Source organism: Pogoniulus pusillus, chromosome 23 (genome assembly GCF_015220805.1).
Source record: "Pogoniulus pusillus isolate bPogPus1 chromosome 23, bPogPus1.pri, whole genome shotgun sequence".
NCBI classification, from domain to species: Eukaryota; Metazoa; Chordata; class Aves; order Piciformes; family Lybiidae; genus Pogoniulus; species Pogoniulus pusillus.
In genome coordinates, this window is record NC_087286.1 from 1577329 (window position 1) to 1596916 (window position 19588).

The window sequence follows — 19588 nt, forward strand, 5'->3', positions numbered from 1 at the left end:
TTAGGAACCACATGTCCACAGTGCACAGAGTGACCTTTGGAAGCAGTGCTTTGCTTAGACCTTTCCCTCTTCTCTTTGGCCATCTCATGCTTCTGTGTGGCTGAGCACCATCTGCTTTGCTCAGGAAGCAGAGACAGCAGAATGCAGTGAGCCAAGCAGCCGTGTGGCATTGTGGAGCTGCACTGTAAAACTGGGTGGGGGAAAGGGAATTTAAAGCATACAGTTCCCTGCCCTGTTTCGCAACCCTGAGGTCTGAGATGGTTTTGAGGTTCTGCTTTTTCCCTTCCCAGAGCAAAAATGCAGCTGGAGTGGGGGAAGTAGCTGAGCTGGGCATATTTTAGCAGCGTCAGAGAGATGGGAGAAAAACTCTTTTAGGGCAACTCTTAGTTCTTTCTCTGGGGGAGTTAGAGCAATAGAGACTATAGACAGTCAAGACTTCTGTGGTGTGTATCAGCAGCAAGCCAGGGTCAAGACATACTTTATTTGTTGGGTTGGGCTGTGAGTGGCCCCTACCTGCAGTGACACTGTACAGAGAACAGTCATGGAGCCACAGAGTCCTGGAATGGGCTGGGTTGGAAGGCACCTCAAAGCTCATCCAGTTTCATAGGCAGGGACATCTCCCACTAGAACAGGTTGCTCAAGGCCTCGTCCACCCTGGTCCTGAATAGCTCCAGGGAGGTTGTGGAGCACAGAATTGTGTGTGCTTGTGTGCAGAACAGGAAAGCTGCCACTGCCAGAGGGACAGGAATCTGACGGAGAGTCCCAAGGAGAGCTGCAAGAGCTCCAGAGCTGAGGGCTGGGGGTCAGCGAGGGAGGCACAGGCACAGCCTCTGCTCACTTGTGCCCTGCCACAGGACAAGGGCCAAGGGATGGGAAGTGCAGCACAGGAAGCTGCAGCTCAAGGTGAGGCAGAACTTGTTTAGTGTGAGGGTGCCAGAGCCCTGGCACAGGCTGCCCAGAGAGGTTGTGCAGTCTCCTTCTCTGCAGCCTTCCCAGCCCTGTCTGGATGTGTTCCTGTGTGCCCTGTGCTGGATCCTCTGGCACTGCTCTGGCAGGGGGTGGGACTGGAAGCTCTCCAGAGGTCCCTTCCAGCCCCTGACATCCTGGGACGCTGTGAATATCCTCAGCATTGGTTCAAGTTATTCCCAGGCTTCCCAGACACTCAGAGGGAAGTTTTGCTAAGCAGGGGAGAAGAGGGGGTCTCTCCAAACCAGTCAGAACCTACTTGTGCCTGCAGGATCTTTGGGTGTTCAAAAAGAAGCAGGAAAGTGGCTTTCATATGCAAAAGACTACACTTACCAAGCTAAGCATCAATCACACCTTTTGGTCTCTGCTCGTTCAGCAGATGGTCCACATCTTGGTGCACAGGGTACAAGAGCTTTGTCAGGATGAAAGTGTGACCTTGACTAAGCATTTGCCTTTCTCTTTCACAGCTCTTAAAGCAGCTACAGACATGGAAGGTAGGATTCGTTCTTCTTTCCCCATGGTTTCTCAGGGGCATGAGAAGAAATGTGTGGATTTATTGACTGAATTGGTATTTAGGATTTCTTTGCCTTTTATGTGCTATTTTGATGTGAGCTTTGTTTATTTAATTGCCACTAAATTAATTAATCCCCCTGAGCACTGCCTATGAGACACTTTCGAACTAGGTGCTTGGGTAAACTGAGCACCTCCTCTTTGCTCCTCCTTTTGCATCCTCAGATCTATGAGGTGGACTGGCATAGAGATGTGGTGATAGATTTTCCTCCACATGGAGGTAGATTCCCTCCCCCCCAGTAGCTGAGAAAGAAACTAAAGCAATTAATTTTCAGTGTTCTTCCTTCACCCACTTCTGGTATTTATTCACAGGTGCCAAGAAGGACCAAGCACATAGACACATGAATGTGTGGATTGTACTTACTCTGCTCCTCATCATTTTGTTAGGGATGGGCTTCATGATTTACTTCTTAATCAAGGTGAGGACTCTAAGAGAGGCTGAAGGAGAGGCAAGACGGAGCAGCACGCTGGTGGAACACAGCTGTGTCCTCACTGGAGTGGTAGCTGAAGATGATGCCACCCAAGAAGAAAAACATGATCAGAGTGTGGTCTAAGACAGCCAAACTGCATGGTTAAGCTTAAAATAATCTTTGTAACTAACTGAGGGCTGAGGGTCAGGACGGGGAGAGAGGGGGGACAGGCTCTGCTCACTGCTCCCTGAGATTGGACAAAGAGCAATGGATGGAAGCTGCAGCACAGGAGGTTGCAGCTCAGCACAAGGGGGAACTTCTCTCCTGTCAGGGTCCCAGAGCCCTGGCACAGGCTGCCCAGAGAGGTTGTGCAGTCTCCTTCTCTGGAGCCTTTCCAGCCCTGTCTGGATGTGTTCCTGTGTGCCCTGAACTCAATTGTATGCTCCTGCTGTGGCAGGGGGGTTGGACTGGATGATCCTTTTGGGTCCCTTCCAACTCCTAACATCCTGTGAGCCTGTGACCATCTTCTAGCTGGAACAAAGGAGATCTTAGTCAAAGTTAGCTGCACCTCATAGGCACCATCAGCATTCGTTGCTGTGGAGAGGATGGAGAGCTCTCACTCTCTGCTCTTCAAGAAACCCTCTTGGGACTGTGACTCAGCACTGCACGAAATGTCCATTCAAACAAGCATGAAAATGACAGAAGCAGTGGGAAAATGCATTCCAGACTTCCAGATCACCAGAGATCTTTAGGGCAGCAGCAGCAGCACACACAGATGTGGTGAGCACTCCTTTTGAAGAGCACTCAGCCCCACAGCCTGCACTTGGAGGCTGTGTCGCAGCACCACATGCTGAAGTGTGCTCAGTTAACCAACGGCAGAGGTGCTTGGAGTAAACAGAGCTTTACAGGAGCTGATCATACAATCAACTAGGTTGGAAGAGACCTCCAAGCTCACACTGGGGGAAGTTTAAACCCAATCTCATGCTACCAAGAGAGGCAATCCTGCAGGTTGCACATTGCTGTCAAAGTGGGTTGGATTCACACAGTTTGGGTAAGGAAGAATAGGTCAAGGCACATCAGTGCTGTCAGAATACATTTACACTGTTAATGGCAGTGTCTTGTCACAGACTCATAGAGTCAAGCAGATTGGCAGAGTCCTCCAAGCTCATCCAGCCCAACCTAGCACCCAGCCCTGGACAAGCAACCAGACCATAGAATCATAGAACAACCAGGTTGGAAGAGACCTCCAAGATCATCCAGTCCAACCTATCACCCATGGCACTAAGTGCCCCAGCCAGGCTTGGCTTCAACACTTCCAGCCACAGAGACTCCACCACCTCCCTGGGCAGCCCATTCCAGTGCCAATCACTCTCTCTGCCAGGAACTTCCGAACAACATCCAGCCTAGACCTGCCCTGGCACAGCTTGAGGCTGTGTCCCCTTGTTCTGTTGCTGGCTGCCTGGCAGCAGAGCCCAACCCCACCTGGCTACAGCCTCCCTGCAGGCAGCTGCAGACAGCAATGAGCTCTGCCCTGAGCCGCCTCTGCTGCAGGCTGCACCCCCCCAGCTCCCTCAGCCTCTCCTCACAGGGCTGATTATTGCTCCTGGCTTAGCCAGGACACAGCAATAAAAGTGCAGTGCAGGTACTTGTGCTTCTCTCCTTGGATGGTGCAAAGCAAGCACAGCTTTGCAAGCAGCAAGGCTCCACAGCTCTGAATGTTTTGTATCGTGTATGAGCAAAGGCTTCTCCCAATAAAGGACCAATGCATTGCATGCCAATGTCTCCAGGTGCTTCACACAGCAAATGCAAATCTGACAGGATTTGCTGATCCCATCAGCCACTTACATTGAGAGGCTGGCAGGAGGAAACAGTTCTGGGCCCCTCTGTTTAAGAAAGGTGTTGAGAAGCTTCAACATGCCCAGAGAAGGGCACCAAAGCTGGTGTGGGGCCTGGAGCACAGCCCTGTGAGGAGAGGCTGAGAATAGAGTCATAAGATCATTTTGGTGGGAAAAAACCTTCAAGTCCAACCATTGTCCATCTCTGCCAAGGCTGGGGCTAAACCATGGCCCTCAGCACATCTCTGCCTCTTGCAAACACCTCCAGGGGTGGGGATGCAAACACCTCCCAGGGCAGCCTGTGCCAGGCTTTGGGAAATCTTTCAGTGAAGAAGTTTCTTCTTAGTTCCAACCTTAACCTCCCCTGGGGCAACCTGAGGCCATTTCCTCTGGTCCAGCCACTTCCTCTCCAGAAGCTGTGGAGAGCACTGAGGTCTCCCCTCTCCAGACTAAACACCCCCAGCTCCCTCAGCTGCTCCTCACCAACCCTGTTCTGCAGCTCTGCTGTTCTCTGGACCCACTCCAGCACCTCCATGTCTCTCTTGAAGTGGGATCCCAAAATGGTGTGGCCTCACCAGTGCTGAGTATCAGGGGACAATCCCTGCCCTGCTCCTGCTGGTCACAGTATTCATTATACAGGCCAGGATGCTGGTGGCCTTCTTGGCCACCTGGGCCCATGCTGGCTCATCCTTAGCTGGCTGTGGACCAACACTCCCAGGTCCTTTCTCTGGTGGGCACCTTTCCAGCCACTGCCCATAAGGCCTGGAAAGCTGCATGGAGTTTTTGTCACCTGTCATAGTTTGTTTAAAGAGGGCTGGCAGAGATTAAACTCTCAAATCAAACTGGAGAGACAACACAGAGTTGTATCTGGAGAGAGAGAAATGCAGCCATAGACATTACACAGCAGTTACCATGGCAAAGCCCCTTGGAGTTTGCCCCATCCCCCCCCCAAAAGAAGAACCTAATACTCCCCAGTGCTCCAATCCCCCCCCCCCCCCCCAGTGCCTCTACCATCCACAGAGGCCTAAACAAGCCTCTGGAGGCCTCCTGCCTACATGTGCCTGATAAAGTGGCTCCCAACACACACTCAGGGCAGGAGGAGGAGGGAAGGAGAGCGACCTGCCCTTGTGGTGAGTCTGTAAAGAGACAGCAGAATTATGGCATTGAATAACAATCTTCTAGTCCCCAGAAAAAAAATTAACCCTATAGCCTCAACCTGGGACATTCCACCCCTGGATTCACCCCCATCACTCCTGCTCATCACACTGCACCTCTATCTAGACACAGTCTCTATACAGTGAGCAGTGTCATCTGAATCCTGCACTGCTCCAGTGCTTCCCTTCAAACCCACCTGTCGCTCAGATCCTGGGCACAACTCCTCTCATCCAACGGGACCTCTCCAATGACATCCACTATCTGAAGGAGGCTCAGTAACAACATGTACATTCTTTAAACTCAAACTGTCTCAGTCCAAATCAAAACTTGCACTTGATCTTGCCACCCTCCTGCGTTGCCCAACACACATGCCCTGGGCTTCCCCCACCAGGAAATAACCACCCCTTGGGCAGGTTGTACCCCTACCCTAAGGCAGAAAACACCCATACAATTCTCCCAACAAATCCTTTTCACAAGCAAAGGAACTCTGTTTCCATCTGCACTGTGCTCAGCAGCACTCAACATCAAATCATGGACAGTCCCAGTCCGTTCTGACTCAACTCTTTGCAGTCAGTGCATCCCAGCAGCCGCCCACTGCAAAGTCTCAGTCACTCATTGCAGATTCTCCTAGAGTCCCTCTCAGCACAATCTGGCTCAGTCCACAGTCATCTCAAACGGTGTGTCTGCACCCCTGGGCACTCAAATGGGGCAGCTAAGTCCAGTTCACTTCCATTCTCTTCAAGCTGCTGCTCCACTTTGCTTCTCACGCATGCAGGAGTGAAGACCCCTTTGTTACAGATGAATTCCATCTCTCTGTCACAGATGAGTTCCAGTACCTACAAGGGTCCCATGCTTCCACCTGTCTCTTGTACCAGGCCATCCACCACCCCTGAGGGTTCGTCCTGCAGTTCCTCCGCTCTGGCTGCACACTCAGCAGTGCACCCCCACACCACCAGTCCCTGCCCTTATCTTCCTGCCCCACTCTACTCCATATTTATTCAGCCTTTCCCAGCACCTCTACCTCCACAGGGAGCTGAGAAGGAGGAGGTTCTGGTGGTGGTCGAGGAGGAGGTGGCAGATTAGGGAAGAGAACGGGATCAGTGCTGTTCACAGCAACCGCTGCCTCACCGGGAGCGTCCATCCCCACCGCTGCCTCACCGGGAGCGTCCATCCCCACCGCTGCCTCACCGGGAGCGTCCATCCCCACCGCTGCCTCACCGGGAGCGTCCATCCCCACCGCTGCCTGACCAGCAGCGTCCATCCCCACCGCTGCCTCACCGGGAGCGTCCATCCACACCGCTGCCTGACCGGGAGCGTCCATCCCCACCGCTGCCTCACCGGGAGCGTCCATCCCCACCGCTGCCTGACCAGCAGCGTCCATCCCCACCGCTGCCTCACCGGGAGCGTCCATCCCCACCGCTGCCTCACCGGGAGCGTCCATCCACACCGCTGCCTCACCGGGAGCGTCCATCCCCACCGCTGTCTCACCGGGAGCGTCCATCCCCACCGCTGCCTCACCGGGAGTGTCCATCCCCACCGCTGCCTCACCGGGAGCGTCCATCCCCACCGCTGCCTCACCGGGAGCGTCCATCCCCACCGCTGCCTCACCGGGAGCGTCCATCCCCACCGCTGCCTCACCGGGAGCGTCCATCCACACCGCTGCCTGACCAGCAGCGTCCATCCCCACCGCTGCCTCACCGGGAGCGTCCATCCCCACCGCTGCCTCACCGGGAGCGTCCATCCCCACCGCTGCCTCACCGGGAGTGTGTCCATCCCCACCGCTGCCTCACCGGGAGTGTCCATCCCCACCACTGCCTGACCGGGAGTGTCCATCCCCACCGCTACCGCCAGGGCACCCTTGCGGCTCGCCCTGCCGCTTGAGCTCGGCACTAGGGCTGCCGCTGCCGCTACTCCTGGCTGGCTACTCCGTGCAGAGCCAGGCGGTGTGCTCGGGAAGCGGGGCAAACCCCCTCCCATGCTCGGCACCGCCAGCTCCGCCACCGTAAAGCCGAGGCTGAGTCGCCGCCGGGGAAGGGGATCCCCATCGCCGCTCTCCGCATCCTGCCCAGCAGGACACGCTCCCAATGCGGGCTCGCCGCCTGCAGCCGCAGCCTGCCCGCACTCGCTGCCTGTGCCGGGACAGGAAGGGTACCAAGGCACGGCCGTTTCTCCCGCAGCCACCGGCTCATGCCCTGCATAGGCGGCGGCTGCGCCCAGCCAGAGGGAGGCCACCATGGCCTCAGCCCGCCACGGAGGGCAGCGCTGCCCCCGCCTGGCGCCATCTCTGGAACGCTGCCTGGAGCCACCGGCACGGCCGGAGCCGCCTGCCTCTGCGCCGCCCGCGAATCCCGGCCGGGAGGGGCAAACACGCAGGGGGTTGCCTGCTCCGCTGCCCCCCCTCGGCACCCTGCTGTGGGTCAGCAGCAGCAGCAGCCGTGGCCGCTTCAGGGGCGGGGGTCCCACAGCATCAGCCGCAGACCTTCCAACTCGCTTCTCGCCGCTTCTCTCTGCCCCCTGCGCCACCCAGGAGGGGAGCGGCTCACTCCTCCAAGCCTGCCAACTCCCCATGCCAGCTTCACCAAGAGGCACCATTTCCCCTGAGCTCCAGTTCTGTGTTTTCCTCCAGCTCAGTCCATGCCAAACCAACCATCTCGTTCCCTGTGCGGGACACCAAATTCTGTCCTAGTTCTTTGTGAAGAGAGACAGCAGAGATTAAACTCTCAAATCAAACTGGAGAGACAACACAGAGTTGTATTGAGAGAGAGAGAGAAATGCAGCCATAGACATTGCACAGCAATTATCATGGCAAACCCCCTTGGAGTTTGCCCCATCCCCCCCAAAAAACCCTAACTCTAACACTCCCCAGTGCTCCAATCCTCCCCCCCAGTGCCTCCTGCCTACATGTGCCCGATAAAGTGTCTCCTGCCACACACTCAGGGCAGGAGGAGGAGGGAAGGAGAGCGACCTGCCCTCGTGGTGAGTCTGTAAAGAGACAGCAGAATTATGGCATGGAACAACAATCTTCTAGTCCCCAGAAAAAAAAATTAACCCTATAGCCTCAACCTGGGACACGACCCAAGTGCAGGAGCCAGCACCTGGCCTTGTTGAAGCTCACACAATTGACCTTGGCTCATTGGTTCAGCCTGCCCAGACCCCTCTGCATGGTCTTCTGCCCTCAAGCGGTTCAACACTCCTGCCCAGCCTGGTGCCACTTGCAGACTGGCTGAGAGAGCCTCAATCCCCTCGTCCAGGTCATTGATGTTCTTCACAGAGAGAGTGATTTCCCATTGGAATGTGCTGCCCAGGGAGGTGGTGGAGGCACCGTCCCTGGGGGTCTTCAAGAAAAGCCTGGCTGAGGCACTTAGTGCCATGGTCTGGTTGCTTGGATAGAGCTGGGTGCTAGGTTGGACTGGATGAGCTTGGAGGTCTCTTCCGACCTGGTTGATTCTATGATTCTATAATTCTATGATAGACATTGAAGAGGACAGGCCCCAGCACTGAGCCCTGGGAGGACACCACTTGTGCCCAGCTGCCAACTGGATTTAACTCCATCCCAGAACACAAAGCTGCTTTCCTTTCAGGCTCAGCTCCTGATGTGAGAAATATATGTTCGATCCGATCAACTCGTGGCAAGAGGTCACAGACAGGGAGGAAGGGGGATTCTGAATAGAACTGCATTCCTGCTTGCACCACCATCAAAGGCATGCAATAGGCTTAAGATAAGAGTAATAAGTAAAGGTTGGCGAAGGAGGGAGGCATGTGGAAGAGACAGCCTTTTTGCATGAGGAAAGGGGGATTTGAACGGAAATGCATTGGTCCTTGCACCACCTTTGCATGAGCAAACAGAAGAACAAAAAGGAATTTGAAGTTCCTGGGGAGGACACTTAAGGAAGACCCTTACTTCATCAAAGAGTACCAGAGGGACCACCGGATAAAAGGAGACCTGTGTGGAAGAGACACCTCCCATTCCTAAAACTGATAAGGAAAACCCAACCTTTTCTTAGAATGAGTAATGAATCTGTAATAGAATAGGGTATAAAAAGAGACAGCTGAAGGCAAAGGCTGTGTGTTAGGGCAGAGCAGAGCCTCCCCACGCACCCAGGCCTGTGCAGTGCTTGATTCCTGCACCTCTATTAAAGCCTTAACTTGCATGGACGCCAGTTTGTGCCTGTTATTTATGACACTGACAACAGTGTGTGGCTCAACACTGGAGATATTGCCTTCATCAGCTCCCTGCAGCCCTGGCCAGGAGCTCCTCTCTAGGGAGGTTCAGGCTGGATGCTAGGAGATATTTGTGCCCTGGAAGGGCTCTCAGGCATTGCAGTGGTCTGCCCAGGGCAGCGGCAGAAGGCTTTGAGAGTTGCATTTGAAGAGATGGAAACCTCACTTTCAGAGAGCAAGTGTGCATTTTGCACTGGTTTCTAGGCTTCCAGCAGCCACATGTGACAAGGCAGTTCCTTATTTAGAGCCCAGAGCTTTCTCTTCCAGCGAAACCCCTCCCAGCCAGCACCGCTTGCTCTCCTGAAGACTGCTGCTGCAGCAATTCATTCCAGCCCATCTCCTTGGCAAGAAGGAGAAAGAAATGAAAGCTTTGACCCTCCCTGCAGTCTCAGTTTTCCTCTCTTTCCTTCACACCTCTCTTCAGGCACTCGGTGAGTCTTTGTGTGTTATCTCCTGCAAAGTGGGTGTGAGAGTTGGCATCTTTTGTTGCCTTGCTTGTTTCTCAGACTCTCCAAAGCTTCCCTGCAGCTTCCCCACCCTGCAGTTTGCATTCCCTCTGACTGGAGTGGCCCCTGGGAGTTGAAAAGGAAGGCAGATAGGGATGCTGGGTCACTTCCAAAGAGAGGGGAAGCCTCGGGATGGGATAAAGCTGGGAGTCAGAAGTCAGGACAGAGGCATGGATGCAGATAAAGATTTGCTTTGGGGTATAACTTAACTGCTGGCTGTGTCTGCTCTGTGTGCTCCTGGGTTACTGAAAATCAAATGGGGATAGGACTTCAATAAGATGCTGGATGTGCATCTCCTAGCCCTAGGCTCTCTGGGGCGAGATGGAGCTTGTGGCTGATGTGAGTTGCAGTACTGTGGTGAAAGAAAGAGTCGAGAACACCTCTGGAATAGCCACTGCAGCCTTCAGGGGAAGGATAGGAGCGGTAAAGCTGCCAAATCACAACTCCCTCTTGGTGCAAGGGTAGGAATAAGGTTAAGGGCATATTTCCTTTATCCTTCAACTCATTGGATGTGTGGAATGGAAGACAAACCCCAGCTTCCAACAGCTGTGTGAGCTGTGCCAGCACTACTAGACTGTGCAAGACTGGGGTGACCCCTGTCCTTTGCAAGCTGGGACCCAAGCTCCCAGGGCAGCCCAAGCACAAACCCCACGGTTTCCAGCAAGATCTCCTGTTATTAGATCCAAAAATGCTATGGGAGACGACAGCTGAAACTTAGGGCACTACACAAAACGCTTAGCAGTAAGAAAGGAAAGCCTTAAAAAGATGTAATTCTTTCTGTCCAGATGCAGAAGGAAAGAAGAAAGCAGATTTTAGCTCCCAAGTTAGTTCTGAGGAAGTGAAACTTCCATGGATTACTGAGCTAGCCCAAGGAACACCTTGGGATGTGACTAAGTGCAGATATCCCAACAAGAGCTACTTACTCTCCCTGCCAGAGCCTCCCAGTATTTCCCTGATGCTTTCTGCTCTCTTCACTACCCAGCTCTGGCTGTGCCCTAACACCTCAGCCTTGCCCTAAAAATTGACTTTAGAGCTTTGGAAGGTATCACAGTGTCCCTTATGTGATTGCTCTCTCAGATGGACATGGGGGTGAAGCTACCTCACCAGGTGGGCATTTCAAAGGGCTGCAGGGACAGGACGAGGGCAGTGGCTGCAAAGCAGAGCAGAGGAGGTGGAGATTGGCTGTGAGGAACAAGTTCTGCAGCAGGAGGCTGCTGGAACCCTGCAACAGGTTGCCCAGGGAGGTGGCTGAGGCCCCATGGCTGGAGCTATTGCAGGTGAGGCTGGGCAGGGCTGTGGGCAAGCTGCTCTAGAGGAGGATGTCCCTGCTGAGTGCAGAGGGCTTGGGCTGGATGAGCTGTGGAGGTCCCTTCCAACCCAAACCATTCTGTGATCCTGTGATTTGAGGCACAGAGAACTGAAGGGCAAAGCCTTTGCCTCCTGTCCCATAAGTACATTCCCTGCAGTGTGAATGTCACTTGCTCATGACCCACGGCCCTGGGAGCTGTGCTCTAATTGATGTTTGAACAATCAGGGAGGCTGCACACACAGAGCCAGTAAAGCACTGGACCTGCTCTACAGGTCACAGCACAACCAGTGCTGGGCAGCCTTGCCCACGGGCTCGGCTCGGCTCCAGGGGCAGCAGAGTGGGTCAGCCTGCAAGCACTTGGGTATGTTAGCTGGCTTGGTCAGCATTCCCCTGCTCCTCCCCAGGGCCAGCTGCCTGTGGCTGGACACTTCTCCTCTGGGTCTTGATCAGTGCTCCGCAGGAGGGCATCAAAGCAGCCTCAGGAAGCCTGCAGGTGACACTGAGTCTGGAAGCAGTGTTGGGCCTCTTGAGGGTAGGAGGCTCTACAGATGGGCCTGAACAGGCTGGGTTGGTGAGCCAAGGCCAGCACTATGAGATTCAGCAAGGCCAAGTGTCAGCTCCTGCCCTTGGCTCACAACCACCACCCAAATGCGAGAGCTTGGGGCAGAGTGGCTGCAAAGTGCCCAGCAGAGAGAGACCTGGGGCTGCTGGTTGGCATTCCACTCCAGATCAGCCAGAGTGTGCCCAGGTGGCCAAGAAGGCCACCAGCATCCTGGCCTGCACCAGCAATAGGGTGGGCAGCAGGAGCAGGGAAGAGATCACCTCCCTGTGTTCAGCACTGGGGAGGCCACCCCTGGAGTCCTGGGCTCAGTTTTGGGGCACTCCCTCCAAGCAGGACACTGAGGGGCTGCAGCAGCTGCAGAGAAGGGCAACCAAGCTGCTGAAGGGTCTGGAGAACAGGGCTGGGGAGGAGCAGCTGAAGGAACTGAGGTTGGTTAGTGTGCAGAAGAGGAGGCTGAGGGCAGAGCTCATTGCTCTCTGCAGCTCCCTGAGAGGAGCTTGGAGCAAGGTGGGGGTTGGTGTCTTATCCCAAGTACCAAGTGACAAGATGAGAGGAAAAGGCTTCATATTGCCTCAGAAAGGGCTGATAAGCACTGGCAGAGGTTGCTTAGGGCAGTGGCTGAGTCCCCATCCCTGGAGGTGTTTCAGAGAGGCAGAGCTGTGGTGCTGAGGGCCATGCTTTAGCCCCAGCCTTGGCAGAGCCAGGGAATGGTTGGTTTGGATAATCCTGCAGGTCTTTTCCAGCCAAAATGAGTCTATGGTCCTGCAGTCCTTGCGCAGCAGCACACAGACACACCTCTGTGGCTTTACCCTGGGAGGATGTCTGTGATCTCACTGTGTGAGTTAATCACAAACACATCCTGGCTGGCAGAGCCCCTCAGGATCACCAAGCCCAACCTAGAACCCCGCTCTGCAAGACTCATCTTAACCCAAGCACCACAGCCAAACCACCCTTAAACACACCCAGGCTGGGTGACTCCAGCACCTCCCTGGGCAGCTCATTCCAGTCCCTGACCACTCCTGCTGGGAAAAACTTTTTCCTACTGTCCAATCTAACCCTCCCCAGCCTCAGCTTGAGGCCATTCCCCCTTCTTCTGTCTCCAACCACTTGTGAGCAGAGCCCAGCAGCAGCCTCTCCACAACCTCCTTTCAGGTAGCTGCAGCCAGCCATGAGGTCTGCCCTCAGCCTCCTCTGTTTCACACTAACCCTCCCCAGCTCCTGCAGTCTCTCCTCACCACATTTACTCCCCAGGCCCTTGCCAGCTTCCTTGCCCTCCTCTGCTCTGCCTCCAGCACCTCCACATCTCTCTTGTGTTGAGGTGCCCAAAGCTGAACCCAGCACTGGAGCTGTGGCCTCAGCAGAGCAGAGTGCAAGGGCACAATCCCCTCCCTGCTGCTGCTGCACACAGCATTTCTGATGCCAGCCAGGATGCCTTTGGCTTTCTTGGCCACCTGGGCACACTGCTGGCCCCTGTTCAGCTCCTGTCTATTACAACCCCCTGACCCCTCTGCCAGGCAGCTCTCCAGCCACACTGCCCCCGACCTGGAGTTGTTGTGGCACAAAGTGACCTCTCATGAAGATGTACTAATGAGAGGCTCTTGGAGCAAAGCAAGACAGCAAGGCATGCCTCCCCAGTTTGTTGTCCTAAAACAAAGCCCTACAGCATAGCAGGTGAGCTGCAGCAAGAGTCAGGAAGCTTCCCTCACCACCTACAGGGAGCAGGAATGCAGCCACATGGAGCTGTGTCTGCCGTGAGCACAAAGCAAACTTCTGCCTGTCCAGCAACGTCTCTTCTGCACATCTGGGCAGAAGTGTGCATGTCAGGAGGCAGTCAGCAAGAGAAAGCTCACTCTGCTCAGCACACTCCATGGTGGTGGTGGGTGGCATTTTCTGTGCTCTGACTCCTCTGCACTGTATTTACTGGAGCTGCACTTTTCCTCCCCAGTCTCAGGTCACCACAATAAGTGAGTCAGTGGTGACTTAGACCCACACAAGCCCATGGGCCTGGATGGGCTGCACCCAGGGGTGCTGAAGGAGCTGGTAGATGTGCCTGCCAAGCTGCTCTCCATCACTTCTCTGCAGTCCTGGCTAATGGGGAGGTGCCACTTGGCTGGAGGGCAGCAAATGTGGCACCTGCCCACAAGAGAGGAAGAAAGGAGAAGCCAGGAAACTATAAACCTCGGTGCCAGGGAAGACCATGGGGCAGGGCACCTGAAGCACCTTTACATACCCTATAGGGAACACCCAGGGGAGCAGGCCCAGCCAGCAGGGGTTTATGAAGGGCAGGTCCTGCCTGACCACCTTGATCTGCTTCTATGCCAAGATGGCCAGGTGGCCAAGAGAGCCAATGGCATCCTGGCCTGCATCAGGAGCAGTGTGGCCAGTAGGACAAGGGAGGTTCTTCTTCCCCTGTACTCAGCACTGGTCAGACCACACCTTGAGTACTGTGTCCAGTTCTGGGCCCCTCAATTCAAGAAGGATGTTGAGGTGCTGGAACATGTCCAGAGAAGGGCAACAAAGCTGGTGAGGGGCCTGGAGCACAAATCCTATGAGGAGAGGTTGAGGGAGCTGGGCCTGTTTAGCCTGGAGAAGAGGAGGCTCAGGGGTGACCTTATTACTGTCTACAACTACCTGAAGGGACATTGTAGCCAGGTGGGGTTGGGCTCTTCTGCCAGGCAACCAGCAATAGAACAAGGGGACACAGCCTCAAGCTGTGCCAGGGGAGGTCCAGGCTGGATGTTAGGAGGAAGTTGTTGTCAGAGAGAGTAATTGGCATTGGAATGGGCTGCCCAGGGAGGTGGTGGAGGCACTGTCCCTGGGGGTCTTCAAGCAAAGCCTGGATGAGGCACTTAGTGCCATGGTCTGGTTGATTGGTTAGGGCTGGGTGCTAGGTTGGACTGGATGATCTTGGAGGTCTCTTCCAACCTGCTTGATTCTATGATTCTATGATTCTATGATTCTATGACTGCTGGATGAGGGAGAGGCTGTGGGTAATGTCTACCTAGACTGTGGAAAAGCCTTTGGCACTGCTCCCCACAGAACTCTCATGGCCACACTGGCTGCTGATGGCCTGGGTGGGCACAGCTATGCTGGGTAAAGCACTGCTGGGCAAAAGGGGCCAAAAGGTGGTGGTCAGTGGAGTGCCCCAGGCCTCAGTGTTGGGACCATTTCTGTTTAACGTCTTGTTGATGACTTTGATGCAGAGAGTGTGCCAGCGGTGAGCTGGGAGGTGGCAGAGTTAGGTGGCAGCATTCATAGAATCATAGCCTCACAGAATGGTTTAGGTTGGAAGAGAGCTCAAAGTTCATCCAGTTCCAACCCCCTGCCACAGGCAGGGACACCTCCCACTAGAACAGGTCACACAAGACCTCAGTGTTGATCTGCAGCAGGGTAGGGAGGCTCTGCAGAGGCACTTGGGTAGATTGCATCCATGGCCAGTGGCAATGGGATGAGCTTCAACAAGGTCAAGTGGCAGCTCCTGCACTTGGGCCACAACAGCCCCAAGCAGTGCTGTAGGCTTGGGGCAGTGTGGCTGGAAACTGCCTGCAGGAAGGGAGCTGGGGGTGGTAGTGGCCAAGCAGCTGAACAGGAGGCAGCAGTGCCCAGGTGGCACAGATTCCTCCCAGGCTCCCCTCGCCTCCTGCTGCCACCAATGCATTCCTTGCTGTGCTCTTTTCCAGGCAAGGGGACGTTTCTAATGTACAACGAGGACACCAAGCTGTGCTTAGCTGCCCAGAGCTCTGGAGCAGTGAGGACAGCTGCCTGCGAGCCAGGCACACAGCTGCAGGCGTTCCGGTGGGTGTCCCAGCAGCGGGTGCTGAGCCTGGCCTCGGCGCGGTGCTTGGGAGCGCCCTACAAGCAGAACCAGGCCAACATCTCCTTGTACTCCTGCGACACCAAAAGTGAGTTGCTGAGGTGGGACTGCAGAAATGGGACCCTGGCTGTGCCAGGGGAGAGTTTGTTCCTCAGTGCTGGCAGAAGAGAGGAGGACAGTGCTGTGCTGAGCGCAGGACCAGCGGAGGGGCAGCGCTGGAAGATCTACGGAACCATGGAGGATTTGTGTGCTCGAGGCCATGAAGGTGAAGCTGAAAGATTAATCTTAGTGGTTTCTTGAGCCCACACCTTTGCCACCATGGACAGGGGGCTTTGATTGCTGCTCTGCTTAGCCTAACGTTAGCTGTTGCCCCTGAGGAAATGGTGAGCTGCGTGATGATGGCCTGAAGACGTCCAGGATGTGCCTGTCTTTGAGATGCAGGTTGCTTAGCTACAGACAGAATGCTGCATGGGCAAGAAATGTGCAGGTCTTGTCTTTACTCCTAAAGCAAGGATGGGACCAGGCTAGTTTGAGATGTGAGCTTTAAGCAAAGCCCTTTAGTTAACTGCCCACCACTCTTAGTGAGACTGTACAGCTATTCAGGGAGTCACAGAATGGGCTGGGCTGCAAAAGACCTCCAAAGCTCATCCAGTCCAAGCCCTCTGCACTCAGCAGGGACATCCTCAATTGGACCAAGGTTGCCCAAAGCCCTTTCCAGCCTCACCTCAAATATTTCCAGGGATGGGATTGGTGTATCATTAATACAGCAACAGTACAAAGGCCTGCAGGGACAGGATGAGGGCAATGGCTGCAAACTAGAGCAGAGCAGGTGGAGATTGGCTGTGAGCAACAAGTTCTGCTGGAACCCTGCAGCAGGTTGCCCAGGAAGGTGGTTGAGGCCCCATGGCTGGAGTGATTGCAGGTGAGGCTGGGCAGGGCTGTGGGCAAGCTGCTCTAGTGGGGGTGCTGAGTGCAGAGGGGTTGGGCTGGGTGAGCTGTGGAGGTCCCTTCCAGCCCAGTCCATGCTGTGACTCCATGACCATCGTGCCCAGCCCCTGACCCTACTCTTTTCCCCCTCAGATCTGTTCACGCTGGCAGGAAACGCCCGCGGAGCTCCCTGTGCCTTCCCCTTCCGGCTGGGCAGCAGCTGGCAGGGCGAGTGCACGGCGGCTGGCAGGTCGGACGGCTTGCTCTGGTGTGCCACCACCCCCAGCTTCGAGCAGGACCATCTCTATGGCTTCTGTCCCACTGGCAGTAAGTCCCAAGTGCTGTCACAGGTGCTGCAACACTGCGCTGCTGGCTGACTCCAGCACCGCCGCCAGCCTCGTCGGGATGTGGAAGGGACAAAACTCCTCATCACTTAATTGCACTCCACGAGGTCTCTGCTGTGCCATAGCATTCCTGACAGGGGGGACAATGTGTCCTGTGAACATGAGCCAGCAGTGTGCCCAGCTGGCCAAGAAGGCCAACAGCATCCTGGCCTGGATCTAAACCAGTGTGACCAGCAGGAGCTGGGCAGTGGTGGTGCCCCTGGACTGGGCCCTGGTGAGGACACAGCTTAGAGTCCAGTTCAAGATAAGAAAGGAATTGAGGGGCTGGAGGGTGTCCAGAGAAGAGCACTGAGGCTGCTGAGGGGTCTGGAGGGCATCGTGTGAGGAGCAGCTGAGGGAGCTGGGGGTGGTCAGTGTGGAGAAGAGAAGGCTGAGGGGAGACCTCATTGCTCTCTGCAGCTGCCTGCAAGGAGGCTGGAGTGAGGCTGGGGTTGGTCTCTCCCAAGTAAGCAGAAATAGGAGAGAACTGTGCTGGAGTTGTGCCAGGGGAGGGTTAGGATGGAGATGAAGAGAGGAGTTGGGACAGGCTGCCCAGGGAGGTGTTGGAGTTGCCACCCCTGGAGATGTTGAAGAATCTGTAGCTGTGGTCCTTCAGGATAGAGTACAGTGGCCTTGGTGGTTGGATCATGGTTGGGCTTGATGATCTTGAAGCTCTTTTCCAACCCTGAAGATGCTGTTGTGCTACAGGCTGAAAGTAGCCTGGGGGTGCCCATCAGTATCTATCACTCAGGAAAACACCAAAAAGCTTCAGTTCTGCCTGCGTTCAGCAGAAATCCATCTGAAAACGGAGACACTGCTCACAGCCACCTTCTCCCTGTCTCCTTGCTCCTCAGGGAAGCAGTAATTGAACTTTGCCTACCCAGCCCAGTCTCTGTTCTGTATGCCAAGGCAGGTCTGCAGGCCAGGGGAGGATGTAAGCTGTTTTCTGAAGGACATCAAAGGTTTCGCTGAGCCTGCAGTCAGCCTTTCCCTTCCTGTCCTTCAAATCACATTCCAGGACACTGTTATCTGAGCAGATAAATGCAGGCACAGGAGTGCAGCAGCTGCAGCACACCAGAGTGTGGTGTTCCTGAAGGCACTGAAAACGTTGCCTCAGACCCAATGCTCCAGTGCTGCACCAGGCTCAGCATGGGTTGTGTTAACAGCACTGCGGCGCTGGGACACCAGCCTCAGTTCATTGCCACCTCCATGCTCACTGCTGGAAGGAGGTTCTCCTCCAGCTCTTCTCTGCCCTAGTGAGGCCCCACCTGGAATATTGCATCCAGTGCTGGGCTCCCCAGTTCAGGAGGGGCAGGGATCTGCTGCAGAGTCCCAAGGAGGGCTACAGGGATGCTGGAGGGACTGCAGCACTGCCTGAGGAGGAGAGGCTGAGCCCTGGGGCTGCTTAGGCTGCAGAGGAGAAGGCTGAGAGGGGATCTCAGCAATGTCTACCCAGAGCTGAGGGCTGGGGGTCAGCAAGGAAGGGTCAGGGACAGCCTCTGCTCACTTGTGCCCTGCACAGGACAAGGGGCAAGGGATGGGAAGTGCAGCACAGGAAGCTGCAGCTCAAGGTGAGGCAGAACTTGTTTAGTGTGAGGGTGCCAGAGCCCTGGCACAGGCTGCCCAGAGAGGTTGTGCAGTCTCCTTCTCTGCAGCCTTCCCAGCCCTGTCTGGATGTGTTCCTGTGTGCCCTGTGCTGGATCCTCTGGCACTGCTCTGGCAGGGGGTGGGACTGGAAGCTCTCCAGAGGTCTCTCCAGCCCCTAACATCCTGGGAGCCTGTGATATTCCTGAAAATTCTCTCCTGGCACAGTGCTGAGTGCTGTAGCTTGAAAAGACCTGGAGCATCTCACTGTATAAACTGGCAGAGGTGAAGCATTTGGCACTAAACAATTGTTGGGTCACTGTCAGGAACTCCTGAGGCCACATCGCAAAGAGACTGCTAAAAATTGGCAACAAATCAGCGATGGGAAACATTCTTGCCCCAAATTGCTGGCGAAATCCAACCTCTTGTCCTGGAGGGAAGAGAAGGAGAAGGGAAGCTGTAATCACAGCTCATCAGCATCGCCCAGGGAGCAGTTCTGCTGCCGGGGAGCTCTCAGAAGGGAATATCTAAGCTCCAGTTCCTTCAGCCATGCAGGCACTGAGTTTTAGAGAGCCATCAAAGCAGGTCGCTTAGGCTGGAGCAGATCAATGAGAAACTAACGCTGAGCCATCTCCCTGGGTGCCACACCTGCACAGCGTCTGAATGCTTCCAGGCATGGGCACTCCACCACCTCCCAGGGGATCCTGTCCCAGTGCTTATCCACCCTTTCTGGGAATACATTTTCCCTCCCATCCGATCTAAACCTCCCCTGGGGCATTATGAGGCCATTTCCTTTTTGGGATAAGACACCAACCCCCTCCTTGCTCCAAGCTCCTCTCAGGGAGCTGCAGAGAGCAATGAGCTCTGCCCTCAGCCTCCTCTTCTGCACACTAACCAACCTCAGTTCCTTCAGCTGCTCCTCCCCAGCCCTGTTCTCCAGACCCTTCAGCAGCTTGGTTGCCCTTCTCTGCAGCTGCTGCAGCCCCTCAGTGTCCTGCTTGGAGGGAGTGCCCCAAAACTGAGCCCAGGACTCCAGGGGTGGCCTCCCCAGTGCTGAACACAGGGAGGTGATCTCTTCCCTGCTCCTGATGCCCACCCTATTGCTGGTGCAGGCCAGGATGCTGGTGGCCTTCTTGGCCACCTGGGCACACTCTGGCTGATCTTGAGTGGAATGCCAACCAGCAGCCCCAGGTCTTTCTCTGCTGGGCACTTTGCAGCCACTCTGCCCCAAGCTCTCACATTTCGGTGGTGGTTGTGAGCCAAGGGCAGGAGCTGACACTTGGCCTTGCTGAATCTCATAGTGCTGGCCTTGGCTCACCAACCCAGCCTGTTCAGACCCATCTGTA

General features: G+C 55.2%; 3 protein-coding genes across 3 annotated transcripts in view; all 3 read left to right on the top strand.

Annotated features, from left to right (window-relative positions):
• The window catches only part of LOC135185552 (macrophage mannose receptor 1-like), a 52679-nt gene extending 48961 nt beyond the window's left edge, over window positions 1–3718 (top strand). Inside the window, exons 27-28 of the mRNA XM_064162332.1 lie at window positions 1434–1460; window positions 1849–3718. Of these exons, the coding sequence (XP_064018402.1) occupies window positions 1434–1460; window positions 1849–2090 (269 nt within the window). The 3' untranslated portion in view covers window positions 2091–3718. The remainder of the gene's footprint in view (window positions 1–1433; window positions 1461–1848) is intronic.
• Window positions 3719–4836: 1118 nt separating this feature from the next.
• On the top strand, window positions 4837–6817 carry LOC135185515 (uncharacterized). The gene is made up of 2 exons (XM_064162270.1): window positions 4837–4911; window positions 6050–6817. The coding sequence occupies exons 1-2, from the start codon at window positions 4837–4839 to the stop codon at window positions 6815–6817; spliced, it is 843 nt and encodes a 280-aa protein (XP_064018340.1).
• Window positions 6818–9518: 2701 nt separating this feature from the next.
• The window catches only part of LOC135185516 (macrophage mannose receptor 1-like), a 66888-nt gene continuing 56818 nt past the window's right edge, over window positions 9519–19588 (top strand). Inside the window, exons 1-3 of the mRNA XM_064162271.1 lie at window positions 9519–9588; window positions 15215–15613; window positions 16429–16602. Of these exons, the coding sequence (XP_064018341.1) occupies window positions 9519–9588; window positions 15215–15613; window positions 16429–16602 (643 nt within the window). The remainder of the gene's footprint in view (window positions 9589–15214; window positions 15614–16428; window positions 16603–19588) is intronic.